General features: G+C 33.6%; 1 protein-coding gene across 5 annotated transcripts in view; it reads right to left on the bottom strand.

Moving 5' to 3' along the window:
• Positions 1-17,287, bottom strand: part of IP3K1 (inositol-trisphosphate 3-kinase-like protein) — a 116,882-nt gene that overhangs the window by 9,035 nt on the left and 90,560 nt on the right. For 3 of the 5 annotated variants that reach the window (XM_065358424.1, XM_065358425.1, XM_065358426.1), the window contains one exon: positions 493-597. In XM_065358424.1, the coding sequence (XP_065214496.1) occupies positions 493-597 (105 nt within the window). Of the gene's footprint in view, positions 1-492; positions 598-5,319; positions 5,353-8,268; positions 8,782-17,287 lie in introns of those variants that run through there. The other 2 variants (XM_065358423.1, XM_065358427.1) reach the window with 2 other exon arrangements.

Below are 17,287 nucleotides of genomic sequence, written 5' to 3'. Positions count from 1 at the left end.
AAATACTCGGAATATTTTCACCGCCGCCGAATAAAACAATACCTGACGTATTATCAGCTACTTTAGATCGCCGTCGTTGAACTCCATTCCAGCAATCTATACCTGCGTACGAATTATAGATTCTTATACAAACTCGACATTCGCAAAACATAAAAAAAAAACTCGCTTTTAATTTAGATCAAAAAGGCCTGATAATTGATAAAGAAAAATCGAACTAGTCGATAGTCTCGCACATAGAGGTAAACATTTAGAGGTAAAGTTGACTTATGTACGAAACCTTACTCGTCAGACCAGCTATACGGCCCCCTACGTCCAAGAAGTAAATGAAAAATTGCAAAATACATACGCACACATGTTTAGGTAATAAATTCATTATATACTCGTACAGTCGCTTTTAAGCGTATATTCTGACCCGAGCTTTCCCGTTAATTCGGGTAAGTACGTAAGTACAAGAGAGGAGAAAAAAGTTGAAAAAACTTGTAAAAAACTTACCAAAGCTAGGAACTCGAGAAAAGAGTGATCATTTTTTCGGCGCGATTTTTTGACAGAGTTGCTCGAATACGTGTTGTTTCTACAGATCGATTCGGCTGGCTGCTTCTGTAAACAGATAAAATAAGAAAAAAAATTAAATATTTACTCGACAGGTATCGTATCGTATTGTATTGATTTAGTTAATCGGCACATGTATGCCTATATGACGATAAGAATGGCGCACGTGTACGTTTATTTAACTGGTTCATTCAGTAAAAATCTAGATGTGTAAATAAATTTATAGGTTAATGATTCATTACACACGAGTATAAAGAAGCGTGGGCATAGGCACTTCCGAGCTTCAATTCTTACAATCATTTAAACGGATATCTTCTACTTCATACAACATACTCTCAGCCCATTAATAATGATTAAAGCGCGTTCCTTCGTCTATTGAGTGACGACGTTTGAATGCCGTAAACCAGTTAAAGAGGATGGATCGGCCTCTAAAACACATCTTAAGGTTATCTAGTTTCGCAATGAGCATCTCTCCGAACCGATGCTTGCCAAAAATAAAAATCAGCCGAAAAGAACTTCTTCGCACGGTTCGTGTAATTTTCGACAGGAAATAGCTAACTCGACGTGTTTCCATCCCCGAAGCAAAGAGGTTTTCGCATTCAACGTCATTACATAACACGCGGTGGTGGGCTGCTGGTTTTTTATGCTCACGAGAATACCAGAGACCTGTCTACGATGAGATTTGCATAAAAATATGTAACTTTGGAACCGGATAAATTATGCTGTAGTGGAAAATTCCTCAACTATGGCGAATTTTTCTGCGGGCTAAATTTAGGTAGGTATAGGTAGGTAGCTTTTATGGTTCTAAATTCAGGTTAAAGTGCGAGATTATTATAAAATTTCGAATAATTTGGTGAAATTATTGGCTTAGGATAATGGAATTAATTTTCTGAAAACTGAAACATCAACCAAATTAAAGACATCCAAACCATGAGTTCTTGGGAACAGGAGACTTGAATCAGTGAAAGGGGGAGAGGGTCAAAAACCTGAAAATTTTCTGCAAAATCCACAAGTATACTTCCGTGTTCCTCCTTGAAACCTAAAATTCTGAAAAATTCACCAAAAAATCAACCAAGAGAGAGACAATGCAACACTCAATCTCCACAGAAAAAATTTCCACAAGAAAGTCGGTAAACTAAGCATAATCAGCTGATTGAAAATCGAGTACAATCATTGAAGAATCGTCGCTAATCTGGTTTTTACGAACGTTGAGTACAAGAACCAGTTATCGAGCTAATCAGCCGGTTACATTGTAAATTTGCATACGTTAAAAGGTCCGAGTGTTCTGACAGATGAAATTATCTTGGCGTCGCAATTGTCGACATATTTCATATTATATTGTTTACATTATAAATTTAATCTGATTAAGTAAAAAAAAAAATCAACATATCCAATTAAATCACCGTCGGCGTCGCCGGTTTGACAGCCGAATAATGAAACAGGGAGGGCGATTGATACGACGTAAAATAAATAAAAACGTATAATATCGATACCAAAATTAATTGGATGGTATAAAAATAGCATCGAGTGTGCAAATCGTAATATATAAAACCAGTTTAACACTACGATCTCGAAACCTTTACGATCATCTACCGTAACGTTCGCTCATCTCGAATTCTGATCCCTACGTCGTGTCAGCAGAACCGCCAACGTTGGCAAAATTTTCGCGAATGATTTTTCAATTTTAACCAACCAAGGTCTACGATTTACTTTCACTGAGGAAATAATCTGTTCCGCGTGTAATTATACGTCCAACGCTCGCGCAAATACATTCAAGTCGTAAATAGTAAGTACATGTACGAGTACCTACATCGATTACTATACGTATATACGAGTACATACGTTGGCAGAATCTTCGATTAGTTCCTCATGTCCGGATATATCGAATCCAATACCGTCGAACAAAATGTCATCGTAGTTGACACTGAAATACTTATTATGCATTCAGAACAACAAACCGAAAAAAAAACTAACCGTCGACTTGAAAAAAGAGAGAAAAAAATGCTACGATGGCTTCTCACGCGGTGGCATGACATAGTGATGCTTATAATGCAGAATGTACTTGAACATCCGAGCTATGTGTCGTTTCCTAGCTTCCTATATTTTAAAAACTGGCCACTGTCTGGTATAAAGATACCAATGATGTTTTTTTCCTCCTATTCAAATGCATATTGGTATTGATCGCATTGGAAATGTTAATTGTCATAGGATATCTTGTTGTACTCGTACGTACAAGGATAATCATATAGCAACGATGACTTTTTATTTACACTTCAAAACAGTATAGTAGCTCGCGTCAAAACATCATCAATCTCTCTCACCATGTACCTTGACCGCTAAATACCCATTTATCCGAACAGCAGTATAGGTACTTATATTCAATGAACAAGCTAAACACACTACAAAAAAAATTCATTCCATTAAACCATAGTACTTATACACATAGTACTAAACTCATTTCTGCCTATACGAGTAAGAGCACGTTTTACACCAGTTCATTACTCGTAATTTCTTCCACGAAACATCCAAACTGTACGTGGAAAATAACCTTATACACCTATGGTTCCCTAATAGGTTATATTTTAATGTCACCGTATTTGAAAAATGTCACACATATGGTGTCCCAAAAATCGATTCTTTCCCAACTACTCGTATCTGTCTACATTGGCAGACTGAAAAACACGAAAAGTTCACACGACTATGCGAGTCGTTTACCCAATTCCTACACATGTTCGGCACATCTTTCCTGCGCTCGTAGAAAATTTTCCAACAGTTGCGAAATGCTCAATATCTACACGTGTGTGTACGAAGTGCCAGCCTGAGGGCATAATTTGAACTTGTAAGAAGATAAATCACTAAATCATATTTTTTTCGCCGATGATCGATGTATGTATGTAGTATTTGTCAATATACAAATAGGAAAACTCCATAGACGTTGATTAATTTTTCTAGCACAGCTGGAAGGAGCTAGTGTTTGTTCCTATAATGTTTGTCATAGTTTAAACAAACAAATTCACCAATGACGACATTGTAAATATCGTAGTATGTTTGTTTGTTGAGCAAATGGCACCGGTTCTTTTGAAACTCATCCTAGTCGTGCACGACTGTTTCAATACGTATTTGTATAACTCTAACAATGGCAAAAATTGCTACACTTTGAGCAATTGGCAACGTTGCATTGAAATTAAAACATGAAATGAAAGCTGTCACCTATCCTCAATTCTGAAATGTTACATTTTTTCTACAGTTCTTCAAAGATGAAATTACTCGTACCATCCACAAAATTTAATAGGTTTCAAGTGTTTGGCAACGTCGCTTCTATCAAATCATATCACAATTGTGCCCTTTCGAAGAGCATGTGGCAACAGTGCATTGAAATTCAAACATAAAATGAATGCTATTATTTTATAATGTTTCATTTTTTTCTACGTATTTCACAAAATTGATAAGTTCCAAGTGTTTGGCAACGTCGCTTTTATCAAATTAGGTATGTATATCAAAATTGTACCCTTTTGAAACATTTTTTTCGCCCTCTTCTTCCTTTCCTCTTTGATATGAGGTAAAGTCATTTGAATAAATAGGACTAGGATTTGGGAACATCACATAACTAAAATTAAAACAATTCAAGTGTTTGGCAACGTTGCTTCAATTTCTCAAAAATCTGGCAACGCTGTAATGTAAACATTCTATGGATTATTTTACAAAATTATCAGAATTATTCTGATAACCAAAAATTTTGTAGATTCATTTCCTCCTTCCTTTCCTCTTCCACATGTTTCTCTATGATTTTTTTTCTCTTTAGATAAAATGATGCAATTTTTTCATTTTTTAGAAAATCTTTACAATAGAGAGATTACAAATAGATAAGTAATACCATAATGATGTGGTCTAATTTCTTCGACCCCCCCCCAACTTGTCCCATGCAACTTATCTTCCTATTTATTCCACCACGCTTGTTTTTTGAAGTCATGTTTTCAAATGACAATATTTTGGTATTTTTTGACCCCCCTCCCCCTTCCTACCACTCATTTTTATTTTCATCTCACTATACCAGATTTTTGAAAGAACTACAAAATTAAGAGTAATTTTTCATTTCTAAAATTTTTATAATGATCTGTTCGGTTTTTCACCCCCCCCCTCCTCTCTCTTCTGCCAGCCTCTAATTCATTTTCACTTCAATGCACGTGGTTTTCGAATGAGCTAGCGGTTAATTTTCAGTTTCTCGTGATGGGTAACTCTTTTTCTAAAAATAAATTTGAAACCGGAAAATACAATTTGGCAACAACGTATATTAAACATTAAAATGTACCTAAATTGGAAAATTATTCAAATTCGACCACTTCAGTCTTATCTTATCTGATATCTTCTCGATTTAGATACATTATAAGGGACAATTATATGAATAACCAGAATATTACGAAACGACCATGTTAATGAGATTTTACATTTTAGCAATGCAATGAAAGGGGCAGGAATAGAAGGGAAAATATGGAATGAGTGAAATCTTCAACCCGATCGAGATGATACGCATTTGGAATTAAACACTCTAATTACCCATAAAATTGGATGAAAATTTCGAGAAAAAAGTCAATTTATTCAAAAATGGTGCGCGCAATTAGCCAACATTTACTCCTATTTGGAGAACACTGCTTATATGAAGTAATATCATCACAGCCAAGGAAATCGCCCATATGAGCATACGTAATGGGTAATATTTGTGGGTATCTAATCGCATAAGAAACTTATGAAATGGGGAATTACTCAACTTACGAGGTAATTTCCAATCATTAGTCGATTTGGGGACGTTATTAAGTTAATGACGCCGACGATGTGATGATCAAATTGTGATATTTCACCTTCGATACAGCGAGTGCGAGAACCGGCAGATTGTGCGAATCGAAGGTGATACTATTTACGCGTAATACAATTAAAAAAGATGACAAAGTTCGAAGTGTAATTGGACACGAGATCGCGGGCACGGACACCGAATCGGGATCTCTTTGAAAGTATAAAGTTGTACCTATATAGTAAGATGTACGAGGCACGCGTCAAAATACGGCGCCACGTCTTGTAAAAGTACGACGATGAGATAAAAATTCGAATACACAAAATGCGGAATTCACACGATGAATACGCGATCAATCACGTAGGAAAAATACGCGAACCTGGTGTTATCATTAATTAGGACGGTATATCGTACACGTTCACAATGTTCGAGTTCGGTTTCGGATGCTCGTATAAGTATAACCTTCGATCGGGTTATTTTCGCTCTTTTTTCATTGTTGAATACGTTAAAAAGTGCATATCGTCGAATTAATAGGTACACGTACACGAGTAGGTATCTAAACTACCTACACGTAATTAGGCGAGAATATAATTCGCCATACAGCGGATACGATACAAACGCGAATCGCGACTTTTTGCACGTCAGAAACTTCGCGATCGCGATGAAGCGCACGTCATAACATATAGATACTCGGACGTGAAAAAAATAAAACCCTGTTTTCAAATTTGTCTGCCTACGTAGTACATAAACGTACGTACAGCTTGGCATGTATGTTAATCGACGATTTATTCAACAATACGATTAAAAAGCTCACGTATACCAACGTCATTACACCACCCGCTGCTGAAAAAACAAACCCTCCGTTGCAAATTGGTCTAAATTATTTACACATGTAAGCTGAAAATTAATTCAGAATTGTTGAGAAGCTCACGTTGACGTCACAACGGTCACCAGCTGCGTGAAAAACAAAACCAACATAGTGCTTCAAATTAATCTGAATTTGTTACGCATACAGGGTGTCTCATCCGGTATCTGTTCTAACATTTATTTTTATGATGAATACGTTGCCTGATTGTACATTTGAAGGGGCTGTGAATTCGAAGTGTTCGAGGCAAATGAAAAACTTCGTGTATAAGTTTGCATTTAAATAATGTCAACTGCAGGAGTAAAATTTGGAGTGTGTCAACCCGAAGGGTAGAATGGAATTCTGCGCCAGGAGGACTACAGATATTTGAGCCCTGCACCCTCTCTAAATCTTTTGAAAAATTTTTCTTCAAGATGCGAATGAAATTGATTTTTTTTCGATTTTTTGGGAAAACTTGAGACCATTACCAAAAAAATCAAGAGAAACCAAATTCTAAAGCATGAAATTTCCAAACAGGATTTCATTTTTTTTATGAGACATTTTGTACTGATTTACATGGCCCTAATTCGAATCCCTAAATTGATCAATGTCACAACAGTCGTTCAAAGGGTCGATGAGTGAAAAGAAGGGGTTTCTAAATCATCAAAATTTAACCCAGTCGGTCAAATTGTATTGAATCACCTTAAGGTGAAAATGGAACCCCATTTTCAAATCAGTTGAAAGTCTAAACATACCACATACATTACGTAAAGTAGGTAAACCAAAATTTATTCCAATCAGGAATTCGAGTACGATAAACAATACGTTGACGTCAACGAGTTCGAGTACTTAGACTTAATAGTTAAGCGTGATAAGCAACTTGTGGAAAAAAATTGAAAAAATATACATACGTCGACTTATTAAAATAAAAAATAAAAAAAAAAGGTTCATAATAACCAGTCCTTACGTATTATGTAGATACATAGCACCCTTGTAATAATATTCGTACATATCCTCGATATGAAAACAAAATCACTTCGAAGAAACTCGGTTAAATATGCATTCGAACTGGTTGTACGGCGATAATTAATGCAAAATTTAAAACACACAATCGTAAAAATGGACGAATACGTTTACACGTGAGTTCAATACAACTATCGACGAATTATCGCGTATTAAAATATACATTTGAATATGCATCAGTCGTCTTACGGAAATCGTACCACAAAAACGTGACAATCTAAAATAAACTACAAGTACACCAATAGAGTATAGATTGGTGGAGATAAATTTTTATACCAGATGCCAGTTTAGAGCGTTAAAATAAAAACCAGATAAAACCACGCACTTTTCAAGGCGATTATTTTATCTTCATTTTTATCGTCGCCCAGTACCAGTTTCTCGCCTCGAAATTGCAACTAGGCAGTAGCTTTCGACCGGTATATAAAACTTTCGATGCCCCTAAAATCCACCGCAATTACGTACCGGCGGACCAGTTTCCAGGGGTAAAGGTAGTGTAGAAAAATCGGCCATTAAATAATACCGACAAATTTTATTACCGAATTTACATTTCCTCGTAACATAAAGTTTGATCACAAAAAAAATCCATTCACGTGCCTCCGAATTGCTGCTGGTGACGTTTTTTTAATTTATGTATTTTTTACAATTTCGAAAAATTCTCTTCGCGAAAGAGCAGAAAAACATTTACGGTAGACTGGATTTCGGTGCATTAATTATGTCAAATCGTACACCCAGCCATGCGCGACTCGATTGGAAAAAAATTAGACGAGAAATACTAGCTTACCTTTGGGTAAAGATTTTATTATTTTGTTTGTCTAAAATTGATTTGAAAAATTTTCTCGATTTGTCGCGGGTATACGAGGTTAATACACTTGAGAATTTTACACGCGAACGCCACGAGACGAAAGTTCAATAACGTATAGTGAAACCTATATTTCGAAAACCAACGAATGCTTAATCAGCGGAATACTACATAGAAGCTTATACTAGACGAAATCAAGATGAACGAAGGATGAATAAAATTGAATTGAAAAAAAAAGTACAAATGGACACTTGTTGATCGGCTTACCTCATCTTTGAGAAGTTTTTCAAATTGTTGTACAGCTTTGGTGACCACGTAATTATCCAGTATACGCCTGTGAGCAGGATATACGCTCGTTTTGCTCATTGTCATAGTTGTATTTATTTTGAACTTGGAACGAAATAAAACGAAGAAATAATTTTTTAAATCTACGAAATCGAAATTGTCTAATTCAAACACCATTGATTTAATAACGAAATAATTCGCAGCGAAAAATTATCTCTCAAAAAAGTACACACAGCACACAATATCGTATAGATATAACACAATTTTTAAAATAAAAAAATTGAAAAAAAATATTAAATAAAACTTTCATAAACTCATCGTAACGATTTAAAAACGCCGATTGTGCGATTGCAGCTTTAGCTTTCGAACTGAACCTCGTCGCAGACCACGTCGGATACGGCAGCGATAACGAATTGAACGTTAATACCATCGAACGGACTCATTTAACGTAGGTCATATACAACGAACGATTCGTGACGTTAGTTTCAACTCCTTCGCGAGAGAACGACTAAAAATTGAACCGGCTGCTAGTGCAGCTTCTAAATATGTACGTGCATTGATTCTACGCTGTCGCCGATTTATGTATATTTTATAAATAGTACATACACCCAAGGAAAAAAAGGCAAGAGAAGTCAATGAAACCATCTAGCATCTAGCTACCACAATCCACATGCATATCGCATGCAGTACGTTTTCATATGCATTTTAATTTCAATTGTGATCGCAAACTCGCCGGTTAAAGGGCGAACAGTACTCGACCTCAATAGTCTGATGACTTTTTATGCACGATCTCATCTCTAACAAACGTATAGATGAATTGTTACATGTGCTCAACAGTTTTTTTTTTTTTTTTGGTAAGTTTATCAAAATTTATTTGATTTTTTAAAAATCTAATTTCAATTTGAATCGTAGAAAGAATACTGAATTATTTTAAATTGAGAGATGATTTTTTAAAAATTTCCCAAACATATGTGAAGGGGTCCTTAAGGACTTATGAAAAAAATTAGAGTCTAAAATGTCGATCATGACGAGAAAAAAGTTTCACAAAAATTGCATCTCATTCAGGAATCAAGAATCAATCTTTTTTCAACATAAATTTTCTCAATTTTCACGAAATTGAGATCAGGAGTTCGAATTTTCTGCGAGAACTCTTCCTCTCCCCTCTCCTCCCCTGCATCATATTTTAGAACACAAGGTTCAACGCTCAGAATGCGTCTTTCTTGATTTTGGCAACAATTTCTGAAGTGATAAGTTTTTTTTGTAGGTACCTATTGTGCCATTTGTGTCGAGGGGAAACCTGGAATTATTTTTAATTTTTTATTAGCACGATTTTTTGTTTATTTATGGCATTTTGAAGATTTTGAGCAGCTATTTTGCCATATCGCACCTCGGGAGTAATAAGGTCACACCTCAAAAAAAATTGATTTTGATGTTTTTGCATTTTTGGGGTTTATATGACCCCCCTCAACCAAAAATAACACTTTGAGTTGGGTACATTATCTAAATCATGTAAAAAACACAAATGACCTAACTCAAAATCTCAACAACATTGCAAGTTGTTTGGAGTTATAACTGTTATAAGGGTACATCTCAAAAAACTCCACCTTTTTTGAGCTTTCATACATACAAAGTGTTAACAAATAGTTTTGATTGTTTTGAATGTTTGTCAGTTAGAAATAGTCACAAGGAGTGCATTTTTTATTGGTTTGTACCAAATGGAAATTTTTTTTTAAATTGATCACTTTTCAGAAAAATGAATTTGCACATATCATGAAATTTTAGTTTTTTGAGAGAAACTCAAAAACTAAGCACTCTAAAAAAAACTAATGACCTTATGTCGATTGGAAATTTAATTCTCTACAACTTTGTTATCATGGAATTTTTTTTTGGACGCTTCCTTTCGCCTCCACATCAACTTTAATGAAAGGTTATGTTATAACTCAAAATGTTTTTCAAACATTGAAATATTTCCTCTTTACGATTTTATTTTTCAAATTATTCTTATGCTAAATGAAGGTAAGATACCCAATCTTTAAAATGATATGCTATTCATTCCTCACAATTAATTATAAGTTGATGAAAATAATGTATCAAGTTTTTAAAAAAAAGAAAATCGCTCTCCTGTAAAATTTCACTTTTTTGAGATGTGACCTTATTACTCCCGAAGTGCGATATATCCCAAAAAATTCCACTTAGTACCTACGTACTTAATGGATTAAATAAACTAAAAATTCTATGTACGAAACACAGCACACCTTAAAATGTGCAATTTATACACTTTTAACTTACTCAGGTTTCATTTAGTGTTGAATTTTTCAAAATTTTTCAAATTTTTTATGGGATATAATAATTTAGAATACAGGACACAAATTCTGTGAAAAAATGGCTACTAAATCTCTAGAATTTTATTACAAAATAGTCCCTTTTTTACCGGGGTGGGGGGGGGGGTGGTCGGTGTAGCTAGTTTATGATGGTAAAATGGGCCTTGGATTGACACTTCTGATTGTGAGCCTATAGATAGTCAACATTGATTAAAATAAAATGCCAGATACAATTTAGATCCCCACCCCCCCCCCAGTATTTTAGGAGTTGAAAGTAAGAATGGGATTTTCAATGTTGATCCATTCAATTTTCATATACATAATAATATGTATATCGCATACGATCAACAGAAAAAGGCCAAGGGATCTTCGAAATATTCGAAATATTCTTACTACCTAATTAGAAAATTTAAGAAAATTGTGCTCGTCGAATGCCTCGAAGGAAAAATTCGATTATGGTATCTAATAATTTCAAGCATTTTCAATGAAATGTTGCTAAAAATTAGTTGTAGAGATTTTGAAATTTTGAGCATGGGCCTAGGTATATGTTCCTGAGGACTCATAGCCAATTCCATCCTCCCTCTCCCTCTAAATAGAATATCTCGATTCGTAGAAAAATAATTATTTTTTCGATCAGCTGTTTCTTTGAGAAAAATTTATGCTTAAATTTATCCATGAATTGTGAAATTCTGCGCCACTTATGCGATTGATCATAATGAATTTTGAGCCCTAGAAGAAAGCAAGTCCCACCCTAGATTTTTTTTATCATGAAAATACAATTATTAGCATTTTGAAAAATCTCTACCTCCTCACTTTTGACCTTTTCGTCAAACTTAAATTTCTAATGCTAAAATTTCGCTTTTTTCAGTAGGTATACAATATGTACTTATTTAAATTAAAACGGACTAAGTAAACCTGATAACTTGGGCAGCTAAAAATTTGGATCTAGATATTCAGATCACATAAAAAAATGAATCAATCGAATAAAAATTCAGCAAATCGACTCTATAAAATTGTTAGTAACACCCTTCTTATATTTTCAATCACTTTATCAGAACATGAGAAGTACATAATATTATCTATAAACTTTACTCGACTGAAATTATTCATTTTTTCAAGGAACCGAGAATTATACAAAAATTTGTACATAGCCTACAACTGAAGAATGATAAAAACATAGAAAGAGAAGGGGAACCAAAGAAAAATTTCGAAAGAACCACAAAAAAGAAAAATGGAAAAGCCTCCATAATCCTGTCATCGCGCTTTTAAACACGTGCAAGAAATTGAAAACCCTTCGAAACACTGTTTCTAAATTCTGTAAACATGAATTTGAATTTTGTAATTTTTGATTATAATAATTCTATGAATAAAACATAAGATGCAAAAACAACGTAGTTACATCTCGTATGTAATTTAAAAAGGCCTACGAGAAAAAAAATCGCATAAGATTTCGATTACTTTTACAGGTAAGTAAGTAAGTAAGTAAGTACATATAGCAAGGTACCAGGTACCTATAAAAACGTTCATTCACCTAAATGATGTGAATATTTACAGAAAAAAATACGATTGATTGAAAAATTATTCTTTTTAAAAATAGGATTCAAACTACTTTCTCAAATTTGAATATTGTTCACAACCTTGAATTAATTTCTCAGCACTCATTAAAAGTTTCAGGCATTTCTTATTCTTACGTAGATAGGTAAGGATTACTCATAATTAAGTACTTAGGTAGGTAATTACATCACGATGAAATAATTGGGGGTTTTTAAAAAAAATGCATCAGATTGAAATACATATGTTGAATGATAAAAAGTATCTACCTACCTATGTAATAATGCACATCATTTTTAATTTTAAAATGAAGGTAGTATTATACTCACATTTAAAATCAAAGTATCAAGTACAATGTTCATATTCTCATCTTCGTCTCAACTTGAAGCACTCCTTTCCCCTTCAACGATATGCCACATAACTCTCAAAGTATACCTTTTGACCTCAATTGCAACGTATTAATAAAAAATTTGCCAAAATTCGAAGCTCATACGAACGACTCATTTGAACTCACTTACCTAATCTATTCGCATTTCGAGGAGTCTAATAATAACTTCGAAAATCTCACGAATTAAGCGCATATTTATTGTAGCTCTCGATGCACTAATCCTTACAGCTCACGATCGTCTGCTACAGTAAGTTTTTCATAAAAATTGACGGGTGCAATATACCACTACTCCATTTGTACCTACGTAATTTACGATCCAAAAGTAAGTATTTTTATTAGGTACAATTCTTATAAACTTGTGACGACGCAATTAAGTAATCTAAACGTTGCTCGAAATACTTACTAATTCAACTTCGACAACAAATTACCATTAAATAAATGTATACGAATGTACTCGCTTACATACTTGCGAGTTACGACGTATATTTAAAGAAGAAAAAAATGTATTTTGATATAAAAATACACTTACAAGTTGTTTATAGGTATCCTTCTGTCTAGGGGACGAAAAATGTGCTTCAACGGATTTCTCATCGTCGTAGAAAAAAAATCGGTACGAGGTCGTCGAAGAACTTTAAAATAGAACTGTCCATCTGTTTCAAGTAGGTACTTACAGCACTTATGGAATATTTATATAGTATGCCTCAAAAATCTGCGACTCTTCATGGATTTTAATCGTATGAAAATTCACGAAATTACATACAAGTATTTCAAAAGTGTCAAAGTCTTATGGGAAAAAATATTTTCAAAAAAGGCCCAAAATTTTAAACACACCAGTGCCAATTGCAAGGTACATATTTTTAAAAATTTTATCGAAGTAGAATTATTATTAGATCATTGAAAAGAACATTTTGAAAATGTACCTACACGAAAACGATTTTTGGAACATTAAAAATAAAATATTACTCAAGTCATCATTATCATTTATCATGTGACTGAAATGACGAATTGATTGTTCCAAGAAAAAAAACGTGCGCAAATCTCAAACTTTTTCGTCATAATTTCCAGTTCTTAAAAGATGAGATAGGAAAATTCATGGAATGAAGATACTTAGGTAAGGTATATTTTAGAGATCTACGTGTTTTGCCCTCCCCCTTCCCTTCTCTTCCCTTCCATTCCCAGTTTTTTGTACCCCCATTTTCAAAAATTTGGGATGAAATCACGAAAACAAATTTCAAGGTTTGGCCAATTTCATCGAATGATTAAAAACAAAATTTTGCAATTTGTCAAGTTTTTTTTTGCTACCGTAGCTTTAAAATAATAGCAATCGGTTCAAGACTTCGCTTCCTTTTCATTGTTTAAAAAGTATTTCAGTGTCGTTTCATAGTTGAATTATTCCAATTGGTAAGTTATGATTTTTTTTTGATTTTTCATATGGACATTTTATTCAATTTTTACAGAAATTTATTTTTACTTCAATCTGTTCAGAAAGGGAAGAGGGGAGATGAAATAGACATTGAAACGGTCATTTTTTAAAGCTTTTTTTCAATTAGTAGAAATGATAAGAAGAATATTCGTTAAAAAAGTTTTTTCTCATGATTTCTAGTTCTCCATATTTCAGTCTCACCTCTTCAACTAAAATGATTAATCGTTTTTGAAATAATTTCACAACAAATGGTAAAGTTTCATCGAGTCTAAAAAAAAAAAACCAAACAAACAAACGAAAATCAAGCTACCCCTCTCGAACACCTTAAAACGCAGTCTTGTTAATTCATCAAAAAAACGATGAAACAATGGGACCCTGATTTAAGCTTTTTAAAACACAGATAGGGCTTACAATTTTAACAACTACCTACCGTAAAAAAAATTTGAAAATCAGAGGTAATTTTGCCCAAAAATATCTTCAACGACGATTTCCCATTCAACTTACCCACTCCCTTTTTTCAGGAATAGTTGTACCTACTTGAAAATTTCAGTTTGAATTTTTTGAAAAATTAAAAAAAAATAGGTAGGTACATAGTAAATTTTTTTTTTAATGTGTTGTGTTTTCTTAACGTTCTTAGAATAGATGATATTTCTACCAATAAAAATTATCAACAACGAATGTTCAACGCTCCCTCTGTTTTGAAGGGTTCCTAAAATAGACTCGAAAAAAACCAAAATTTTGTGGTAGATATTAAGAACATCACGAATCACGATGGAACATTTTTCAAAAAATATAAGGAAAAGGGAGGTAACTTATCTGTATCTGAACCAGATGAACATTTTGGAGTCGAAAGACGATCCTAGAGTACAGCACCAAGCAAAATTTCAGATGGTGAATTCAATTTTTTAATTTTTGGCGAATTTATAGAAACTCAAATTTGACTATTTTTTCGACAAAAAAAACTCAAAATTTGGTCTAAGTGAGGTAGAAGGCTGAAGTTTGAGTTTATTTAGCCCATTTTTGATCTCTTAAATGAGATAATGGTGGTCTTGAGCCGTTCTGGAGGTTCTGGTAAATTTTCAGATTTACCAATTTCGAAAAAAACGTCATAATAAGCCAACATGAAATGCTGTAGTTTTTTTCAAACCTCAAAATTCAAATCCAAATTGAAAATTAAATTTTTTGATTCTCAACTCAAATTGACAAGTGCCCAATGTCAAAACTGAAAAAATGACAAAAGTTTGATTTTTTTAGTCTTGAAATGTAAGTTTTTTCTTTTTAGTTGATGGTTCATCTTCATAAAACGCTTTGACCAAAAATTATCTAAATAAGTCCCGGGAAGAGGGTGGTGAACTCTTGAAAATTTTTCGAAATTTTTTTAACACGTACCTATTTTACCTGTTGTTGAAAATGTTTTCCTATTTTTTTTGCAAATATATTCCAAGACATTGAAAAAAAAAAAAACAATTTTTAAGTAATTCTACCACCGAAAAATTAGCTCAAAGTCTTCGTTATCGATATCATAAAAATGTCTATATTTGGAACTTCAGAGACACACTGTACATGACATACTGCATACTTACAGGTACGATAACTGTGAAATAATTTATCCATTTTTCAATTCAAATCTCATTAATCAAACATTGTGTTTATTTTTTTAATTACTTGCACTTTGTTGGATGTTAACCGCTCTGAGGCGTCATAAAATACACTTCTCAGTACCTTTAACGTATAGCGCATTAATCTTGTCTTTTGTCCTGTAGGTAAAAGGAACCATCAATAATATAGATTATGGGCCAATCTAGCAACAATGAACTCTCGAATTGAGGTCGATAATAGCACCAGGGCGACTGCACCGATCAGGAAATCAAACCCATTCATACATCGAGTTTCCGTCACCTTAAAAGTAATTTGTTTTTTATTTTTTTTAAATAATGAAAAAAAAACTCAATAAAAGGCCTTCGCTATCATCGAACCTAGAAAGCGTTGCAATGTACGAGTAAATATCCTCTAAATTGTTATGCCACATAGAATTGGAACGCGCCAGTACAAACGTTGACGTCAAACCGACTACTTTCTGATAACTCGATCGCATATTAATTAATTTTCACCGCACGTAGCCTTTTTATTTTATTATTTTTTCTATTTTAAAATCTTCTCGCGGAATATTATGGTTTATATTTTCGATACATACAAGTGTAAAGTAATCGTATAGGGTTCATTTACGCCACGATTTATTTAAAATTAGGTATAGCGCCTTGGAGAAGATCTCATACAGATCTCGAGATTCAACGACCTTTGTAAATATATACAAATATAGGCAAAGAAATCAGATCAATGTCCCTTGTTTCTGGCACGTCACAATGACGTACTTACTGTACAAGACCTACACATGTATCTCTCTCTACCTTGTAATACGTACGTTACGTATACGTACACAGCTCTATACGTATATTTCGTCAACCTCAATTACAACCAGTACAAGTACCTGTGAAATAAAATTTCTCAAAGATCTATCCACAACACATACTTTCCTGTGTCGCGTCACGTGTATTTGTTTACGTAATCATTCCGGTCTAATGGATTTAACATGAAAAAAAATTCAATTCGCAGTTGTGTCATTGGATTAATAGGTAATGATGACGATCAAACAGACGTATACACTGGCCGTAGCTTCAGCTTCAAAATACCAAATATTGTGAAGGAATTTCTTACAATATCCACTATTCAGGGTAGTGTAACTCTCAAAGCATACAATATTTACGAGTAATCTACCTAGCGATAAAAATTCCATCATTCAATACATTTTCACCTCGTTAATAAATTACAATAATTACTCGTAGGTATCAAATTAAATTACACAAGTTAATCGTCACTGGGGGCTGTTCGACGCTCATTTTCATTGAATGTACGTGCATAAGTCTTACACAGCTATAAAAATCAGATCCATAAGAGTAAATAAAATTTATCAATGAATACCTATATTATATTACCTACCTAGTCACCTAGTGCTGAATTTCTCACAACGCGTTTCTTGCATGTGCATAAACATCGTATTTATATGTACGTGAGATTCGTCAACAAGACAACTTTTCGATCTCTTACTACGTTGTTTAGTTATACAAGTCATAAGAAAAAGTTTCCAACTTATACGTGAAAGGTTATAAGTAACATGATGCAATACGAGAAATCCCAAATTATTTTGTTGAAATCACATTGCAGTAGATATTTTCAGTAGAGAAAGATTCTATACCTAATCTGAGATACACCCACGATGAATTTATCGTAAGTTGATTTTCAACTCATGTACTTGTAATG

The sequence above is a fragment of the Planococcus citri genome, chromosome 3 (genome assembly GCF_950023065.1).
Source record: "Planococcus citri chromosome 3, ihPlaCitr1.1, whole genome shotgun sequence".
Taxonomy (NCBI): Eukaryota; Metazoa; Arthropoda; class Insecta; order Hemiptera; family Pseudococcidae; genus Planococcus; species Planococcus citri.
Note: the sequence above shows the minus strand (reverse complement) of the source record. Positions and strands in the feature narration are given on the sequence as shown.